This window comes from Squalius cephalus, assembly GCF_949319135.1.
Source record: "Squalius cephalus genome assembly, chromosome: 24".
NCBI classification, from domain to species: domain Eukaryota; kingdom Metazoa; phylum Chordata; class Actinopteri; order Cypriniformes; family Leuciscidae; genus Squalius; species Squalius cephalus.
In genome coordinates, this window is record NC_137145.1 from 3,936,627 (window position 1) to 3,958,263 (window position 21,637).

General features: G+C 35.2%; 1 protein-coding gene across 1 annotated transcript; it reads right to left on the reverse strand.

Moving 5' to 3' along the window:
- Positions 1–715: 715 nt before the first annotated feature.
- On the reverse strand, positions 716–20,669 carry LOC307152510 (uncharacterized protein). The gene is made up of 18 exons (XM_079861223.1): positions 20,395–20,669; positions 20,218–20,290; positions 20,078–20,120; positions 19,906–19,984; positions 18,868–18,956; positions 17,676–17,822; positions 15,582–15,633; positions 15,224–15,324; positions 14,750–14,835; positions 14,133–14,214; positions 13,957–14,042; positions 12,955–13,042; positions 12,825–12,873; positions 12,644–12,731; positions 6,364–6,464; positions 6,195–6,279; positions 6,003–6,107; positions 716–1,166 (listed from the first exon to the last, which is right to left on the reverse strand). The coding sequence occupies exons 1-18, from the start codon at positions 20,454–20,456 to the stop codon at positions 1,062–1,064; spliced, it is 1,521 nt and encodes a 506-aa protein (XP_079717349.1). The 5' UTR covers positions 20,457–20,669; the 3' UTR covers positions 716–1,061.
- Between the last annotated feature and the right edge of the window lie 968 nt (positions 20,670–21,637).

A 21,637-nucleotide genomic window follows, 5' to 3' on the forward strand; every position in this document is an offset into this window, starting at 1 on the left:
AAATAGTGCGCTGCCGACCGTTTCCCATCGTTTTTCTTCGGCCGCTTTCGGTTCGACTCGGCGAGGATGTGTGCGCATGCGCAAGCACTGCGACATGACTGTCCCCTTCAAAAAAAAATCCACTGACAATAGACAATAAAGTCTGTAATATTATGGCCTGGACGGTGCTACACTTTATATGAAAATGAGTTTATAAATTCACTAATGGCCCAGACAGTCTGTATGTGAAGGGTTGTGTAGTTTTTTCCCTTCTTAAGAAATAAATATGATAAGTTAACAAAAAAAGCAATATGATGGACAGTGTGAAATATTATGTTGTTTATTAAGATTTGAAGTGAGTTGACAAGATGCACTACCTCTTTACTTTTGTGGATTTAATGGAAATGTATCGCAGTGGGATGTTGAATGTCTGACTTTTATATTGGATCCTAAAAAGCACAAATAACCACATCAGATAAAAAGTGTATTTTTTTTTAGAATAAATACAAAATGTATATGTATTATATAGCTTATAGGATACAGTCTGTAGGTGTGTATATATATGTATGTATTTCTGTAATTAAAAGCTTGTATTTTTCCTGTTTTTTAATGCTTTTGGTAAAAGCATCTGCTAAATGATTATAACTGTAAAAAGGAAAAACTTTTTTTATTGTTATTATGTAATATAATAGTTTTTTAATAACTGATATCAGATCCAGAGGTCAATTTAGTGACACGAGGGCCTCAGTTTCTGTCAACACATGCTTGTGGAGGAACATGAAATAAATAAATGACATAGGTCTTGTTTGTAAACCTCAGTTTACTTCATCACGCTTCAGAAAAATCTTTTCAAACGCATCATAAATCATCAGGTATGTCTGGTAATGAGGTTGTCAAATGCGTTGTGACATCCATTAACACACAAACACACACACATACACACACACACACAGCGGAATAACCAAATCATCAGGCAGACAAACAAACCCAAATATCACAGTAAGGGAGTGGCATCAATAATCTCCCGTTTCCCAAACAAAACTCGGCCGTCTCCCTCTGCGGTTGCCATGGAGACAGTGTCTTCACATGCCTTTGAACTGCTGCATAATGGACAGGAGCTGCTCACTGCGTTTTTGGATATTGCACTGCTCCTCTTTGAGTCTCTCCTGCTCCTGGTGCACCTCCTCCTGGAATATTCAGACCGAATCGATAAACAAGAAAAGGCAGGTGACGTGGCACATGATGAAATGTTAAACGGCCGTCACTCCATGCATAGAATGAGATATTTGCCAGAGTTTTAAATGCGGGTTCAGTGTGAACCGCTCCTGCAGTGACACGTTTTATTCATTATCAGTGTGAGAAAGTCACCGTTTGTGCAGGAACGGCTGGCTTGAAGTGGACATTTAAAGGAGTAGTTCATGCAAAAAATGAAATAGGTAAAATGTGATCTGGACAGTGTCCAATTCTGAAATATTCTGTTTCAAGATATGTTTATTAAGATTTTATGGGGGAAAAAATCATTAAATTGTATTTATACACATTACACTCATATATATATTTGTGATGTAAAATCGATTAATTGCGATTAATCGCAACTAACACAAGTTTTTGTTTACATAATGTGTGTGTGTGTGTGTGTGTGTGTGTGTGTGTGTGTCTGTGTATACATATATATTAGGGCTGTCAAACGATTAATCGCGATTAATCGCATCCAAAATAAAAGTTTGTGTTTACATAATTTATGTCTGTGTACGGAGTATAATTATTTTCTATATATAAATACACACACATGCATATATATATTTAAGAAAATGTGTTATTTCTGTATTAGTACTTGTACTAAATGTTACGCTCTTAGATGCTAGAAAAACATCCCTATTATCTCTAGCCTTGGCTACCGTATATAGACCGCCTGGGCCTTACGCTGATTTCCTAAAAGAGTTTGCAGATTTTCTCTCAGACCTATTAGTTAATTTCGATAAAGCATTAATTGTTGGAGACTTTAATATCCACGTAGATAATTCAAATGATGCGCTAGGGGCTGCGTTTACAGATTTATTAAACTCCTTTGGGGTCAAGCAAAACGTTACCGGACCAACTCATCGTTTTAATCATACACTCGATTTAATTATATCACATGGAACCGATCCAACCGATATAGATATCATTCCACAAAGTGACGATGTCACTGACCATTACATGGTAACTTGCATATTACGTACTCCTGTAATATGTCATGCTGCGCCGCGTTATCGATTAGGCAGAACAATCCTTCCATCTACCATAGATAATTTTTCAAATAGCTTATCTGATCTGTCTCAGCTGCTCAGTGAACCTAAACAAACAGATGAACTTGAGGAATTAACTAGCACTATGAGCACCATTCTCTCTGGATCATTGGATATTGTTGCACCCATTAGATTAAGAAAGGTTAGAGAGAAAAGTAAAGCACCATGGTACAACAATACTACGCATGTTCTAAAGAGAGAAACCCGTAATTTAGAGCGTAAATGGAAAAAAACTAACTTAGAGGTCTTTAGAATCGCATGGAAAGACAGTATGTCACGTTACAAAAAGGCCCTAAAAGAGGCCAGGGCTGAGCATCTCCGCAAACTAATAGAAAACAACCAAAACAATCCTAGGTTCTTATTTAACACTGTGGCTAGACTAACAAATAAACAGATGTCTCCTGAACAAAATATTCCGTTCCAGTTAAGTAGTAATGATTTCATGAAGTTCTTCACTGAGAAAATAGAAAACATCAGAACCACAATTGTAAACGTTCAATCCTCAATTGCGTCTTATAATTCAGCCTCAATTATCACCCCGCAAGAACAATTACAATGCTTTACAACTATAGAACAAAAAGAGTTAAATAAACTTATCACTTCATCTAAAACAACAACATGTTTACTAGATCCTATACCAACTAAACTTTTGAAAGAAGTGTTACCTATAGTGGAGGAGCCTCTCCTCAATATTATTAACTCGTCTTTATCTTTAGGTTATGTTCCAAGAACATTTAAACTGGCAGTTATAAAACCTCTCATTAAGAAACCACAATTAGATCCACATAATCTAGCAAATTATAGACCCATTTCAAATCTACCTTTTATGTCTAAAATACTAGAAAAAGCTGTGTCCGCTCAACTGGGCTCTTTCTTGCAAGAAAATGACATCTATGAAAAGTTTCAGTCTGGATTCAGGCCGCATCATAGCACTGAAACTGCGCTTGTTAAAATTACAAATGATTTACTTTTATCTTCTGACCAAGGCTGTATCTCAATACTAGTTTTACTTGATCTTAGTGCTGCGTTCGATACTATAGATCATACAATACTCTTAGATCGACTACAAAATTATACTGGTGTTCAAGGACAAGCACTAAGCTGGTTTAGATCGTATTTATCTGACCGCTACCATTTTGTTTATTTAAATGGAGAAAAATCGATCATAACTCCAGTAAACTATGGAGTGCCGCAGGGATCTGTGTTAGGCCCTCTATTATTCTCAATATATATGCTGCCACTTGGAAATATTATAAGGAAACATGGAATTAGTTTCCATTGTTATGCTGATGACACTCAAATCTATATTTCATCACGGCCGGATGAAAACGCTAAATTATCCAAATTGACAGAGTGTGTTAAAGATATAAAAGATTGGATGACGCGCAATTTTCTTTTATTAAATCCAGACAAGACAGAGGTACTAATCATCGGTTCAAAAAACCACCCACAAAACCTCTTACAATACAACTTTAACATCGTAGGATGTCCTGTTACTTCATCCTCTACAGTAAAAGACCTGGGTGTTATACTAGACTGCAACCTGTCTTTTGAAAATCATATTTCATATGTTACAAGAACAGCCTTTTTCCACCTTAGAAACATTGCTAAGCTACGTAATATGCTATCTGTTTCTGATGCAGAAAAGTTAGTTCATGCATTCATGACCTCGAGACTAGATTACTGTAATGCTTTATTGGCTGGTTGTCCTGCATCCTTAATAAACAAGCTACAGTTAGTCCAAAATGCCGCCGCTAGAGTTCTAACTAGATCAAGAAAATATGATCATATAACTCCAATTTTATCATCACTACATTGGCTACCTATAAAGTTCCGTATTAATTACAAGGTATTGCTACTGACTTATAAAGCCCTAAACGGCTTAGCTCCAGTTTATTTAACGGATCTTCTATCGCCCTATAATCCATTGCGCTCTTTAAGGTCAGTAAATTCGAGGCTTTTGGTCATACCTAGGATATCCAGATCCACCAAAGGAGGGAGAGCATTTTCACATTTAGCTCCAAAACTCTGGAATAGCCTTCCTGATACTGTTCGTTGCTCAGACTCGCTCTCCCAGTTTAAAACTAGATTAAAGACGCATCTCTTCAGCCAGGCATTCATATAATACTTTTAATCTTACAGTTAAATCCGACCTCTAGTTCATAAACGCCAGAGGAGAACTGGCCCCCGACTGAGCCCGGGTTCTCCCAAGGTTTTTTTTTTTCTCCATTAGGTCACCTGATGGAGTTTTTCGGTTCCTTGCCACTGTTGCCTTTGGCTTGCTCAGTTGGGGATATTTGGGAATATTTAATTTAATTAATCAATCAACGATACTATTGATCAGCATTACCAAACGTGGACGTTCCACTAGAAACAAACATTGATGTATTGTTTTATTACTGTGAAGCTGCTTTGATACAACCTATGTTGTGAAAAGCGCTATATAAATAAACTTGACTTGACTTGACTTATTTATATATAAAATATTTATATATAATATAAATTATATATAATATAAATATATATACACAGTATATACATGCAAATATTTCTTATATATATACATGCATGTGTGTATATTTATATATAGAAAATAATTATACACCGTACACACACATGTATTATGTAAAAACAAACTTTTATTTTGGATGCGATTAATCGCGATTAATCATTTGACAGCCCTAATATATATATATATTTATGTGTGTGTGTGTGTGTGTGTGTGAGTGTTTGTCTGTATATATACATACATATATATATGTGTGTGTATAAATATGTGTGTGTATACAGTGCATATACACACACAGGCATATATATAATATATATAAGTATAATAACATATACAAACACATATATTACATAAACAAAGACTTTTATCTCAGATGCGATTAATCCCGATTAATTGGTTTGACAGCATTAATATATATATTGTATATATGAATTAGTGCTGTCAAATCGATAAATCGCAATTAATCACATCAAAAAGTTTGTTCATATAGTATGTGTGTGTATATGTATATATACTGTATGTTTATATACATTTATAGACACAGACACACACATATACATAATATATATCTATAAATATAATAATGCAAACACACATAATATATATAAATATAATATATAAACAAACTTTTATGTTAGATGCGATTAATCGATTTAACAGCACTGACACACACACACACACACACACACACACACACACACACACACACACACACACACACACACACACACACACACACACACACATTTTTGTACATCTATCTTCATGAGGATATTGTCATTCATTGACACAATGCAATCTGTATCCGCTTACCCTAACCTTACCCATCACAACTAAGTGCCTAACCCGACCCCTGACCCTAAACCTACCCTTAACCTCATTTTAACCTTATCCCTAAAACCAAGTCTTGACCCTCAAACAGGCTTTTAAAGGCTCTCAGAAAGTGAGGACCGGCCAAAATGTCTCTCTTACTCTCTTTGTCCTCACTCCAATGGTCGAAAACTCAAACTGGTCCTCACAAAGATAGTTGTACAAGTACAACACACACACACACACACACACACACACACACACACACACACACACACACACACGTGTGTATGTGAAACAGAGTAATAGTGTGTGTATAACACTAGTACTAACTCAGTTAAAACAAGCTGTTTTTGTCTCTGCCTGTCCGCGGTTTGTATGAAGTAAATGTCTGAGGTTATTTTAAAGCAACACACCCTCAGTTTACACAGCTCCTTCCTCTCCCTGTCGTTCTCGTCTGCCCGCGCACGCAGCCAAGCCTCGTTCTGAGCTTTGTGTCTTTCCAGCATATCCTGCAGTTCCTGTCCAATCACAACCGCAAACTTCCTTTAGCAATTTAACAAGAACGGACAAGAAAATGAATCCAATGACGTCATCATCAGTGGTACCTGTCTCTGTCTCAGGAGATGCTCATTCTGAGCGTCTCTCTCGTTTTGTAGAGCCTCTGTGTCCTGTGCAAGTGCTTCTTTTTCTCTGTTTCAAGTGAGAACAGATTCACGTTATTGTTAGTGATTTAGACAATTCATTTGAAATAACCAAATACGGCATGATCTCTACCTGTCTAGTTTGTGGAATTCCTCATCTAACATGGCAAAAGCTTTGTGGATCATGTTCATGGCTTCATCACGAACTGTACTGAAATCTCTATGACCGCTCACCTGGATGAAAGTGACATGGGTTTATTGCCTTGGTTAAAAAATCATATATTTCCTTATAAAGAAATGATGTGAGCCACAGCATCTAAACTAAATCATACACTTTCCCTTATATATTCATTCATATTTAAAGCTAAAATCTGCATGTATTTGTATATGACATGGATTAAAAAAAAATAGATTTGAATATGTCCCTTGAGGTATTATAATGTTAATGAAAATGATCATTTTCAACCTTTATTCTGAGCCTCTGTCTGAAATTAACGTTTTTTAAAGCGTTTTTTAAACCTTCAAGTGTTTTAAAAACATTATCCATATAAAACCATAATTTACAGACAAAGCATTATGAAATCATTTACTTATGTTTGTGCTGTCAGATTCAATACAGTTGCTGGTTCATCTTTCAACTAAAGTTTCTTTGTGAACTCTTCATTACACTGTGCCTCGCTGACAAAACAAGATGCTCCGAACAAACATATAATCCTGCGACGCGATCCGGGACGCCATTAAAATAACCCATCCACTTGTTTCAGATGCTGGGATCCTTCTAAAGTCTTTACAGAGACACAAATGAGCCGTTTAACTGGACGAACGTTCTTTCACTCCTCCATTTGTCCTGTTGTCGACAGACTCGAGTGTGTGGAGTTCATCAGAAACTGAACGCACATCTGTATACTGTATCAGTGTAGACAGCGTCAGTCATTATAATGGCTTCTTTTTGCATTTGACGTGACGCTCATATCCAGTTAGGGTTGGGTATCGTTTCAATTTTAGCGATTCTGATTCTGCTCATCGAATCCGGTTCTTATCAATTCTTGTTTCCGATTCCAATATTTTTTTGGAGAGAAAAAAAAAAAGGTTAAATACTTTGGAAGGGAAGAATAAATATTTCTACCTTTTATTCGTGCCAATTTAAGCAATAACCAATAAATTACATTATTACTCCAGTAGGTGGCATTTATTCTTAAAAGAGACTTGAGAGATTCATTAAAGGGGTGGTTGAATATGATTTGACTTTTCTAACTTTAGTTAGTGTGTAATGTTGCTGTTTGAGCATAAACAACATCTGCAAAGTTAAGACACTCAAAGTTTAAAGCAAAGGGAGATATTTGCTTTTAAAGAAATCGCTTTTTAAGGACTACAACAAACGGCTGGTAGAGACTACACCACATTCCTCCCGGGTTAGTGACATCACCAACCCTAGAATTGACATAAACCCCGCCCCCTGAACGCGATTTATAGATTATCAAGACAGAATATGCTAATCAATTACTAGAAGATAACTACACATACTGTTGTATAATATCAAGAAAATGTACTTGCCTCCTTGTTTTTAGAGATGCCTTTTTGTTACACATATTTAGCCAATGTATTGGATATAATGCATTGCATTCAATGTTGTTATTTATTTTGGTAGTAAAAGATGGCTTATATTGTTTTGGCATAGATGTACAGTAATTGGTTATGTATGTATATGTGACTATGCCAACCCATGTTGAGAGGAGCAGAAAAGTGCGATTATGTGTGTGCACTAGACTCCAAGAACTTTAAATGAACTCAGCCATCTTAGTTGAGTTTACTGGAGTTCAAGGACATGAAGAGGTGGACCGCTTGCACCTGCCTGGAGAAGGATCTGGGAAACTTTGGAGGAGTGTCAACCTAACGGCTGTTGTAGACAACAGGAGTATAAATGAACTGACTGCCTCTTGGGATACTGATACGCCAGTGCCCCCGACGCCTAGAAGCCCAGAGCTGAGGACAAGAAACCCCAAGCAGAAGATAAGAAGCCCAGGGCTTACTACACCTTTGATTCAAAACGTGATTATTGTATTTTATACTTAAACGATGAAGTTTTATTTGCCTTTATATTTTTGTTTATTATAAAAAGAAAAGTAAACAATTAAAATAAATTTAATTGATAACAAAATCTGCCTACTGAGACTTAGATTTATGATGCTGGAAGACTTTTAATGAGAACATACCACAGAGGAGTCTTCTGACCAAATTGTAAGTACCTTTTGAATGCTTATGGTTTAGGTCAGATTTTACTTTCTTTACCTTACCTGAGAATCTATCTATAAACTAGTGCAAAAAATGCCCGTGCAAAATCAGTTTTTGTGTGTGTTTTTAGTAATTGTTGGTTTGGTGTGTGCTCATTGTTACAATTACACAGATAAAGTTCAGTGACATTTTTATTTGTGCATGGTAAAAAGCACACAGTGAACTCCGAGAAAACGCTATGCTTGAGCAAACAGTTTGTGAATAGGCAACTACAAATGATGCCCATGAAAGAGACTGTGAACACATTGAATAGGATATGTTTAGTTGGTGAATAGCATAGGCTACTATTACACAGTAGCGATAGCGTTAAGCGCACCAGAATGAAATATAATATTCAGAAGTAAACAGCATAGCTGACTTACAGATTCAGTTAGCATCCACAAATGAATAAGCACCTCGATTCAGGGAGCAGTGCAAAGTGCCCGTGCAAAATCAGTTTTTGTGAGCTGATCGCCGTCAAAAAAGTTAAGGAGATATTTCTTGCGATGGCAATATGATCAAAAATAACTTTATATTGATTCAATGGATTAATTGCATTTAAAAAAAAAAAAAAGTCATGAATTTATTGCATTTTTGGGAAAAAATAATCCGTTTTTATAATAAATCTTAAAAAATTCAAATCCAGATTTTGATTTTCAATGTTGTTATAACCTAAAGATGCTATGTGAAAGTTTGAAACAGAAAATAGTGGTTTTCACACATTTAGTGGTTATCTCACATTCGAGATATGCGAATAACACACAGACAGACAGACGGACGTTTCTGTAATTTATAGATAGATGGATTTATCACGTTCGGGAACCAAACTATAATATTCAGAAGTAAACAGTGTAGCTGACTGAGTGTTTATGTCAGAATGTTTATTTTTAAACCACAACCTTCTTGGGGCTTCTTTGACCGATACAACTCTCTAATGTCAGAATGTTTATTTTTAAACCACAACCTTCTAAAAATGATATATTTAACGATATCTTTTGCATTTCTCATCCAAACAATGTCAAACTTGGCACTGCACTTACTCGTGCCCGTGGCGAGACACCTGTCGAGTTTGAAATCAATCGGACTAACGGTTCGAGAGATATGCGAGGAACAGACACACACACAGACAGACAGACAGACAGACAGACAGACGTTTCTGTAATTTATAGATAGATTACAGAAACGTCTGTCTGTCTGTCTGTGTGTGTGTCTGTTCCTCGCATATCTCTCGAACCGTTAGTCCGATTGATTTCAAACTCGACAGGTGTCTCGCCACGGGCACGAGTAAGTGCAGTGCCAAGTTTGACATTGTTTGGATGAGAAATGCAAAAGATATCGTTAAATATGTCATTTTTAAAAGGTTGTGGTTTAAAAATAAACATTCTGACATTAGAGAGTTGTATCGGTCAAAGAAGCCCCAAGAAGGTTGTGGTTTAAAAATAAACATTCTGACAATCTGTCAGCTACACTGTTTACTTCTGAATATTATAGTTTGGTTCCCGAACGTGATAAATCCATCTATCTATAAATTACAGAAACGTCCGTCTGTCTGTCTGTGTGTTATTCGCATATCTCTCGAATGTGAGATAACCACTAAATGTGTGAAAACCACTATTTTCTGTTTCAAACTTTCACATAGCATCTTTAGGTTATAACAACATTGAAAATCAAAATCTGTATTTGAATTTTTTAAGATTTATTATAAAAACGGATTATTTTTTCCCAAAAATGCAATAAATTCATGACTTTTTTTTTTTTTTTTCAAAATGCAATTAATCCATTGAATCAATATAAAGTTATTTTTGATCATATTGCCATCGCAAGAAATATCTCCTGAACTTTTTTGACGGCGATCAGCTCACAAAAACTGATTTTGCACGGGCACTTTGCACTGCTCCCTGAATCGAGGTGCTTATTCATAATATTATTTAAACCACATATAATGAAATATTATATTTCATTCTGGTGCGCTTAACGCTATCGCTACTGTGTAATAGCCTATGCTATTCACCAACTAAACATATCCTATTCAATGCGTTCACAGTCTCTTTCACGGGCATCATTTGTAGTTGCCTATTCACAAACTGTTTGCTCAAGCATAGCGTTTTCTCAGAGTTCACTGTGTGCTTTTTACCATGCACAAATAAAAATGTCACTGAACTTTTGCTGTGTAATTGTAACAATGAGCACACACCAAACCAACAATTACTAAAAACACACACAAAAACTGATTTTGCACGGGCATTTTTTGCACTAGTAATAAATAAATAGGTAAAAGGTGTTAAGAGTAACATATACACCGTAAAACAATACGCTACGTAAATTCACCAATTAACCATTCAGAAATATTGTCTACATGTTGTTGCCTCCTCTAGAGTCTCTCCATCATTGTCTGACTCCGGTTTGAACATAAAAGGCTAAAAGTTTTTGAAATTTTCAGTGCATGTCTGTGTGAGTACAAGCTATTGAAGCTCCGCCCCCTGTGCCGGGAGCAGCAGCTCATTTGCATTTAAAGGAACAGACACAAAAACGGTGTGTTTTTGCTCACCCTCAAAAAGTGACAATTTTAACATGCTATATAAAATATCTGTGGGGTATTTTGAGCTAAAATTTCACACACACACTCTGGGGACATCAACGACTTATTTTACAAATTGTGAAAAGGGCATTATACCACCTCTTTAAAAAACGGTGAATCATCCATTAAAGAGTGTGTCATCCAAGTGTGTGTTTTAAACTATGAAACTTGCAGGATGTTTTAATGGTATAAAGACCTCTTATATGTCAAATAGATCAGATGTCACAACCCCTTTAAAAGTTTGGGGTCGGTTAAAATTTGTAATGTTTTTTTTTTTAAAGAAGTCTGTTATGCTCACCAATGCTGCATTTATTGATCAAAAATACAGTTAAAATAGTGTAATATCATAAAAAAATACAAAAAAATACAAAAAAATAAAAAGAATAATATATATATATATATATATATATATATATACATATACATATATATATATATATATATATATATATATTTATATATATATATTTATATATATATATACAGTGCTATGCATAAGTTTAGACACCCATGCTAAAGTTGACTAAAAAGAGGAATAAAAAATCATCTTTTGGAAATTAAACTTAATGCCTTAATTTAAAAAATTAGGAAAAATCCAACCTTTAAGGACACCAATTTTCTTTGTGAATGAATAATGTATCGTAAATAAATAAATGTTCTTCCTTAAAATACAGGGTGCATAAGTTTGGACACCCCTATGTTAAATTCCCATAGAGGCAGGCAGATTTTTACTCCAGTACTCCATGCCAATCTCTAGGTGTGGTGAAGGCTATGTGATGATGTGGGGCTATTTTAATTCCAAAGGCCAAGGGAACTTTATCAGGATGCATAGTATCCTGGATCCATGAAGTAACTGGCCTTTAAAAATAAAAATCTGCCTGCCTCTATGGGAATTTAACATAGGGGTGTCCAAACTTATGCACCCTGTATTTTAAGGAAGAACATTTATTTATTTACGATACATTATTCATTCACAAAGAAAATTGGTGTCCTTAAAGGTTGGATTTTTCCTAATTTTTTAAATTAAGGCAATAAGTTTAATTTCCAAAAGATGATTTTTTATTCCTCTTTTTAGTCAACTTTAGCATGGGTGTCTAAACTTATGCATAGCACTGTATATATTTCTATTTGAATACATTTTAAAATGTAATTTAGTGATCAAAACTGAATTTTCAGCATCATTACTCCAGTCTTCAGTGTCACATGATCCTTCAGAAATCATTCTAATATGACGATTTGCTGCTCAAGAAACATATCTTATCATCATCAATGTTGTTTTTGCTACTGAATATTTTTGTGGAGACTGTGATACATTTCTTTCACAATTCTTTGATGAATAGAAAGTTTTGTAACATTATAAATGACATTACTGTCACTTTTGACCAATTTAAAGCATCCTTTTGAAAAAAAAGTAGTAATAAAAAAAAAAAAAATTTCCAACCAACCCCAAACTTTTGACCGGTAGTGTAAACTGTCAATGACCCCAAATGCAAAGCCTTCAACAGTCACTGTTATAAATGAAATGCCTGGGATGTTAGTAATGCAGATGTGTGACGTAAATCACCTGGATAGGTTCACTCCTGTAGCTCTTCACGGTCACTGGAGACGGACTCAGCTCGTACTTCACGTTGGGAACCTTTGTCGGTGCGAAGCTGATCAGGAGGAAATTATTTGAATAACAGAACGCTACTTTCATATGAAACTGGTAATGAAACTGGGTGTTTTAGTCACAGAAACGCACCCACCTATTACTGACACCCTGCAGTCCAAACTCAGATAAAATCTCCTTCATCACTATATGACAGAAGTAATGGATCAAGCTCAAATAAAAGTAAAACAGGTGATTGGTATTTAGGAGTCGGTAACATTGCGTACCTGGCTGTCTCTCCGAGGGGTTTATCAATTTCATTATTTTCAAGTCATTAAATTCTTGCTCTTCATTTTTGCCTCCAAACACATAAAGCTGCAACCAAGAAGAAAGAAACTCACTAAAAAAAACAACTAAGTTAGATCTGAAACACTGAAACACATTTCGCATCTGTTAAACATGGACCAGTGCTGTTTATTTGTTGTTGTTGTTGTTGTAATTTTAACTGTAAAACCTGTTAATTAATTACAGTAAAAACTGTTAAATGGAACATTTTTAGTAAAAACAACAAACCTTATAATTTACAGTGAAAAGTTAAGTAACACTTTACAATAAAGTTTCATTTGTTAACATTAAGTTAACTACATTAGTTAATATAAACTAAGAATGAAAAATACTGTACTTCAACAGCATTTATTCATTTTAGTTATTATCATTGTTAGTTTATGTTAGTTAATGTATTAACTAATGTTAACAAATGCTTGTAAAGTGTTTAAATTACTAAAACCAACTAAAATTAAAAATAAAAGATATTTCAAAATATCAATAAATACTATAATAGTAATAAATCTACGAAAGTAACACTGACGTACATTTCATGTAAAACATTTGGACACATCTAATCATCCTTCATTCTGACTATTTTTTATATTTTATATTAAAGGATAAGTAATGAAAGTATGGACACAAATGGAAGTATGGGAATGAAGTTATGATGTAATTAAAACACGTGACACAAATAAAAACTTTTACTTTGTCTACATTCCAGCTCGGCTTATTCTGGACATTCATCAAGCAACTTCATGAGGTGCATCATGGGAAGCAAGGAGCATTTCATGAAGCTTTTCCTTCAACTCATTCATTTTTAAAAAAATGAAATGGAAATCAGTTAAGCAGAAGCCTTTAGATTAATTGTGATTGTGAGAAACAGTGTGAGTCGAGTGTGTCCAGACTTTTGAATGGCAGTGTATGTAAAACAAACCCCCAGTAACACACACACACTCACATACATGACTATGGACGATGAAAGCCGTGTGTCCATGACGTCTGGCGGGAGGGATGCCGACATACAGCGGGATCTTCCATTTCATCTTTGCTGGTGAAACAGGAAGAGTGTTAGTGTCTGTTCATTCACTGGAAACTACTATGGTTTGTTTTGGTTTCTCAGTTTTGCTTCTCATCTTACCGATGCTTAATTTGTGAATTTCATTGCTGGATGATACCGCTCCATCTGGATTAGTGATTGTTCCCCCAAATAAGTAAATATCCTGAATCAAAATAACAATAGTGTACTATTTGAAAAGTGTGACATGAAAAAAAAGTTTACTTTTGCTCATACTTGAATTTTTGTGCATTTCTGAGATTTTATTCTCCTCATCATGCACATTTATTTCCATAAATGTAAACCACTGATCAAAAGTTTGGGGTCAGTAAGATGTTTTTGAAAGAAGTTTCTTTTGCTCACCAAGGCTGCATTTATTTGATCAAAAATACAATAAAAACTGTAAAATTGTGAAATATTATTACAATTTAAAAGAACTATTTTCTATTGTAATATATTTAAAATATATAATTTATTCCTGTGATCAAAGCTGGATTTTCAGCATCATCACTCCAGTCTTCAGTGTCACATGATCCTTCAGAAATCCTTCTAATATGCAACAAATCTTTTGTAAAATGTCTTTACAGTCACTTTAGAATCAATTTAATGTGTCCTTGCTGAATAAAAGTATTATTCTTTTTATTTAAATCGTACTTACCCCAAACAGTAGCGCATAAATCTAGTCATGTACTCTACTGTACCTTGTCATGATGTGACGTAAAGGTTTGACCGGCACAAACAACAGGAGACTCTCCTTTTACCTGACACTGTTCCCACACCAGAGTCTCTATGGGAAAAGACATAGTTCATTACAGTCAGACGAATTAGTCGGACAATTACAACTGCAATCTTTTGGTGCAAAACTATAACCCAGTATTCCCGTTGTTGTAAGGCTACTTTATATGTACCCGTAGATAGATTTGTTTTGCAGTGTCAGAGTTATCCACGCATTTTAGAAACAAACACAGACCATATACATTAGACAATAAATATAAAAAAAAAAAAATGTGTGTCATCTGTGCATTTTATTCCTCTGAATGACGGCTGCTGGAACAAACTATTTTTATATTGCTTTGTTCTGCACTTTGGGACTATAAACCTTCGTCTAGAGGGAAGAAGCAGAAAGGCTCTGTGCAAAGGGTGGGAATCATCATTTAAAATCGAGCCGGCTGTACCTGTATTCAATGCATACATGTCTCTGAGTTGAGACCCATCTTCTGAACATCCACCAAACAAGAAGATCTGCTCTCCGACCACAGCAAATGAGTGATTATATCTACAGAACAAAAGAGGAAGAACACGATCAGATGGAAAGACAGCAGATGCTGGGCTTGAGTTTCTGGAATAGGAAAACCACAGAATGAATTCAGCTGTTAAAACGGTAGTTTTAAACAGATGGCCCATGATTACAGCTTCATTTTCAACAATCGTTCAGTCAGCTAAAGTTACAATATATATACTCTTTTATATGTTTTTTTTTTGTTGCACACAGTTGTAAAGTTAAATCTCATACTCAGTAACATCACTATTTACCTTTCTGAAGGCAGAGTTCCTGTAGTTTTAATAGGCATCCAATTCAATGACACTAAAAGAAGTAAAGTATAAACATACAGTAAGTTGCTATTGACAGAACACTTCATCCAAATATTTAAAAAAATGTTTCTCACAAATATTTCCTGACTTTGATGATGCTTTTGGGGTTTTGGAACAACATAAGAGTGAGTAAATAATGACAGAATTAAAAAAATGTGCATTTAAAAATAATAATGGAATCCCTTGTTACAATAATGTGATCGATCGAATAAAAATTCAGGTTCACACTTTAGTTTACGGTCCAATTCTCACTGTTAACCAACTATTAACTATGACTTTTACCTCAATAAACTCCTTATTACTGCTTATAGTTTGTAAGATAGTTGTTTAGGTATTGGGTGGATTAAGGGATGTCGAATATGGTCATGCAAAATAAGGCATTAATATGTGCTTTATGTGTATTAATAAACAGCCAATATCTTAGTAATATGCATGCTAATAACCAACTATTGGACCCTAAATTAAAGTGTTACCAAACTCAGTTATTTTATATTAGCTAGAGATTCCCAACCTTTAACGACTTGTATAAACATAACCAACCACAAAACCATATGAAATAATCTTTATGATTTAAAATAAGAATGTGTGATGTGATTTTAAGAATATTTTTTAAAAATTATATTACGAAACATCAGTCAATCAAGCATTTTCGTATTATAGAACTTCAAGAATCAGAAATAAAACATGACATCAAGTGAACATTTTCATAATAAACAGAAGAATTATTATAATTTAATGGCTGCATGAGACATTAAAGGTCATTCAGTGTTTAAATTTGAACAATAAAGACCTCCAAGATCACTATATGTCATCAAAATGTGTATGCGAATATTAAAAACACGTTTTAAAGGGGTGGTTGATTATGATTTCACTTTTCTAACTCTAGTTAGTGTGTAATGTTGCTGTTTGAGCATAAACAACATCTGCAAAGTTACAACGCTCAAAGTTCAAAGCAAAGGGAGATATTTGCTTTTAAAGAAATCGCTTTTTAAGGACTACAACAAATGGCTGGTTGAGACTACACCACATTCCTCCCAGGTTAGTGACATCACCAACCCTAGAATTTACATAAACCCCGCCCCCAGAACACGATTTATAGATTATCAAGACAGAATATGCTAATCAGTGACTAGAAGATAACTACACATAAGCTGCATAAATTCACCAATTAACCATTCAGAAATGTCCTGTTGCTTCTACATGTTGTCACTTCTTCTTGAGTCTCTCCATCATTGTCTGACTCTGGTTTGCACATAAAAGGCTAAAAGTTTTTGAAATTTTCAGTCCATGTCTGTATGAGGTAAAAGGACACAAGCTTTTGAAGCTCCGCCCCCTGTGCCGGGAGCAGCAGCTCATTTGCATTTAAAGGAACAGACACAAAAACGGTGCGTTTTTGCTCACCCTCAAAAAGTGACAATTTTAACATGCTATATAAAAATATCTGTGGGGTATTTTGAGCTAAAACTTCACACTTCACAAGACCTATTTTACATCTTGTGAAAAGGGCATTATACCACCCCTTTAATATCTTAAAATTCTGACATTTAACAAAGATAATTTGTATATTATGTTTTTGTTGTGTCTTTCATCTCAACCCACTCTCATGAAAAAAACTTGAAAATTTGACATTGCTGAACACGTTTAAAGTCGTCATGAAATCTAAATTGACCCTATTTACTTTGTTAGCGCACATTACAAGTCTTGTGGTGAACAATTAATCTGTGCAAGTTAATACACAGAAAAAAATAAGTTTGTCGTGGTAATCTTCGTTCCTTCTCTGAAGACGTCAGTTTGACGGCTTTGGTTTTAATATCCTAAACCACTCCCCTCCAACCGCCAGTCTTCAATGAGCGAGGGATGGAGAGGAGGTGCGCTAAAGTAAAACCCCGCCCTCTATTCAATATTACGTTTCACTTGGAAATATGTCACAACACTAAAGTAAACTCGGTTGCAACTTCTGGTTCACAGGGACTTTAATAATGCCGTCCAGTGTCTGAGATGGACAGGGATTGGTGAAGTCCTCACAGTACTGACCTGTGTTGAACATCATGAGATCTTCGGTCGGGACTCCACCTAAAATCCCTCCGTACACATAGATATTCTCTCCCAGAGCTGCTGCGCTGTGTCTCAGTGTCCGCAGGGACACGCCTGCAGTGAGCAGCTTCTCCCACGTCAGCGTCACTGAGAATGACCAGACAAAACCTTAAGCATCTTAACAACAAAAGCTATTCATTTTCATCTATGGTAGTCATATGCATTGACACTGTAAGGCCCGTTATATTGGTCCAATCTCGGTTCGCCAATACACGGGGAAGGTTATCACGTATTCTGTCCTCACTCATGCAAAGTATTGGTTGGTTTAATGCAATACATTAATCATGTATTCTCTCGTTATTTCATCTGACTCCATAGATTAAAGATTTTAATAATATCTGTGCCTCACTAAGAGTGAGCGAATGTTTGACTATTCCTTTTAACCATTAAATGAACAAAGTCAAAATCAGTTAGAATAATCACATGTAACAATTTAATAGTTCAGATATCAGAGATCAATTCCACAATCAATTCAAATATCTAGAACATGGTTATACATTGGTTACACCAAATAATCTTACCCAGCTTGTTCTGAAATAGAGAAAGAGAGAGAAAGGGAAAGAGAGAGAGAAAGGGAAAGAGAGAGAGAGAGAGAGAGAGAGAGAGAGAGAGAGAGAGAGAGAGAGAGAGAGAGAGAGAGAGGGAGAGAGAGGGAGAGAGAAAGAGAGACCACCTATTCAACTCCTGTCCAGTCAAAAAGAGAGGCCCGAGAGCCGGAGCACACCTTCCTTTATCCCCTTGACCAGGTGACATGGGGGATGGGGGAGACCACCCTCAAAATGGCTTCTTATTCAACAAAAGGGGGGTGGCATTATCTGGACCAGTTTTCTCTAAACTTCTATAAACCTTATTTCCTTTTATTTTATCTATCTGGATATGAGATATCTGTACCACTCACTTTGAGACATTTCAAATGACACCAAAAACATAACAGTCAATGATAAACATTCACATTAAACCATGTTCTTGTGTGAGTTCTTAGTTGTTTCTGAGAGGAAGTCAGGCTGTATGGGGGAAGTTGAATATTAATTAGCCAGCAGGGCTCTTTGTCTCATTAGACCAGGCCCCAACCAGTATTTTCAGTCTTACAACACTCACAGTAGTACGCACAATAAATGGTCTAGTGTCTTACCGATGTCAAAGCAATAGACGCCTGGGAGACACTCTTTAGCGTCAGGATGTGAGGAGCCTCCAAACAAATAGAGTTTTCCTTTAACAACACTACGGGAAAATGGGAAAGCATGTTTTGATAATGTCACTTTTGATTTATCATCAAAATGAAGAGTGTGTATATATGTTAATATATATGCACCTCTTGATGGAAATAAATGTTGTGATGTTATTTCCATCAAGAGGTGCATCCATTTTTTGTCATTGTATTGTCAATGCAAGAGTCCAGCACTCTGTAAAGTCTCCTCCAGCACATCCCAAAGACTCTCAATGAATTTAAGATCTGGACTCAGAGGAGACGATTCATGTGTGAAAATGATTCTTCGTGATCCTCACAACCATTCTTTCACAATCTGAGCCTGATGAATCTTGACATTGTCATCCTGGAATATGGCCATGATGTGTCTTCCTACATGGTTGTTTAAAGGTTAACTCTTGCCAAAATTGAACCTAGGCTTTTTTTGTTAATCTACTCGAGTCAAACTTTCGTGTAAAAGCATAATTAGAATGGAAACGCCACTTTTAAGTTTGACCGTATTTTCGTTTTAGGTCAAAATGCCTTTTGAATGGGAGTGCATGGGGCACTTCTATGATAGCATCAAAATCACTATTTTTAAAACACTAAGAAGACTCGACACAACATGAAACTTTGCGCAGCGCTGAAAAGAGGCGGGGCTACATAAGGTCTTATAGTTGAAAAGACTGAATAATGTACATGAAAACGGCTCTCTCTGGCTCAGCGGCAGCTCCAACTCAAATCTGAATGTTCACTGTTATTGAACTTGTCAAAGGTTTAATAGACACAGGAGAACCGCTGTCATTTAGGAATAAGATCGTGTGAGTGTTTAATTCGAGATCACAAATTAATTGTGCAGCTCTAGTTATAATATTTCACAATATTACTCTTTTACTGTATTTTTTATCCAGTAAATGCAGCTGTGGTGAACAGAACAGACATCTTTCAAAAACATAAAAAAACATATAGTATTTATATCATTACCAAAGAGTGTGTCCTTCTCTAACTGTGGGAACATCACCTTTCTGGGGCATCAGCTCCCATGTTACTCCATTAGATGAAACTAATACAGAAGAGAAAGTTAAAAGAATGAAAACTGTCATTAACAAAACCATTCATGCTTTAATAGCAAAATATGTCCCCAAAAGTAGGCTACCTGTAATCATGTAAAAGTCATTAAGATATATTGGAGGATCATCCTAAGGACAGAAAAATAGTTCTTATTGTTGCAAAATCATTTTTTTTAATGAACACTGAAATAAGTGCAGTTTTCAGCAGTCTATTAGATTCACACACCTCTGTGATCGCGCTCGATGCTCCTCCAAACAAGAAAGCAATATTTCCTGCAACAGTCATCGCATGGCCATATCTGTAAACAAGTGTAATGCTTATAGTGTGAGTCTTACCATCTTCATTCAGTCTGTAGAGGCATCACAAATGGCAGAGAAACATATGTAAGCAGAACTTACTTACCGTGGGCTTGGCGGGACCCCTGCAATTTCTTTGTCAACCCAATGTCCACTTGCTAAAGCCATTTTAGCATTGGTTAAGTTATTTTCTGACACCTAATTGTGAAAACCAATAGGGAATGTATCATGTGCAAAATGTTTTACTGTCCCATTGGGAAACATTCACACACAGGCAAACTCTCTCTAGCAGCCGGTAAGATGAGGATACCGGTTGCTTAGTGACACAAATAAACAAACTTTACCAGATAACTGATCTGGTGCCACAGACGCCCGAGGGACCCATTTAGCTTAATTGAGGCAAACCATGAACATGATTAAACCTTAAGACTGAATTGCTTCAAGTCAAAAGTATTAATATTACATATATTAACTTAAATAGCCTGTATTGTAGAGATAAAGCAAAATACTACAAAATCACTCATGCAAGCTTATGGTCTTTATCACATTTTTAAATACAAAATAACTTTTACAAATATTTTTATTTATAAAGTAATATTTTTATAGTTTTTGTATTTTATAATATAAAATATTATTGTTTTTAATGCAATATTCAGCTTAGGTTTCTTTATTTTGCTTCCTGTTTTTTATTATTTAATGTACTATTACAGATGTATAGATAGATAGATAGACAGACATACAGACAGATAGATAGATAGATAGATAGATAGATAGATAGATAGATAGATAGATAGATAGATAGATAGATAGAAGTATTGATGGATGTATAGATAGATAGATAGAAGTATTGATGGATGTATAGATAGATAGATAGATAGATAGATAGATAGATAGATAGATAGATAGATAGAAGTATTGATGGATGTATAGATAGATAGATAGATAGATAGATAGATAGATAGATAGATAGATAGATAGATTGATAGATTGATAGATAGATAGATAGATAGATAGAAGTATTGATGGATGTATAGACAGATGTATAGATGTATAGATGTATAGATAGATAGATAGACAGACAGACAGACAGATAGATAGATAGATGTATAGATAGACATACAGACAGCTAGCTAGCTAGCTAGCTAGCTAGATAGATAGATAGATAGAAGTATTGATAGATGTATAGATAGACAGACAGACAGACAGATAGATATATAGATAGATAGATAGATAGATAGATAGATAGATAGATAGAAGTATTGATGGATGTAGATAGATAGATAGACAGATAGATAGATAGATAGATGATAGATAGATAGATAGATAGATAGATAGATAGATAGATAGAT

Coding starts and splice junctions, on each gene's coding strand:
- LOC307152510 (XM_079861223.1), bottom strand. CDS start 20,456: ATGGCTTTAGCAAGTGGACATTGGGTTGACAAAGAAATTGCAGGGGTC. Junction 20,291..20,394: donor GGGGTCCCGCCAAGCCCACG/GTAAGTAAGTTC, acceptor ACTTGTTTACAG/ATATGGCCATGCGATGACTG. Junction 13,043..13,956: donor CTTTCATCGTCCATAGTCAT/GTATGTGAGTGT, acceptor TCTTGGTTGCAG/CTTTATGTGTTTGGAGGCAA.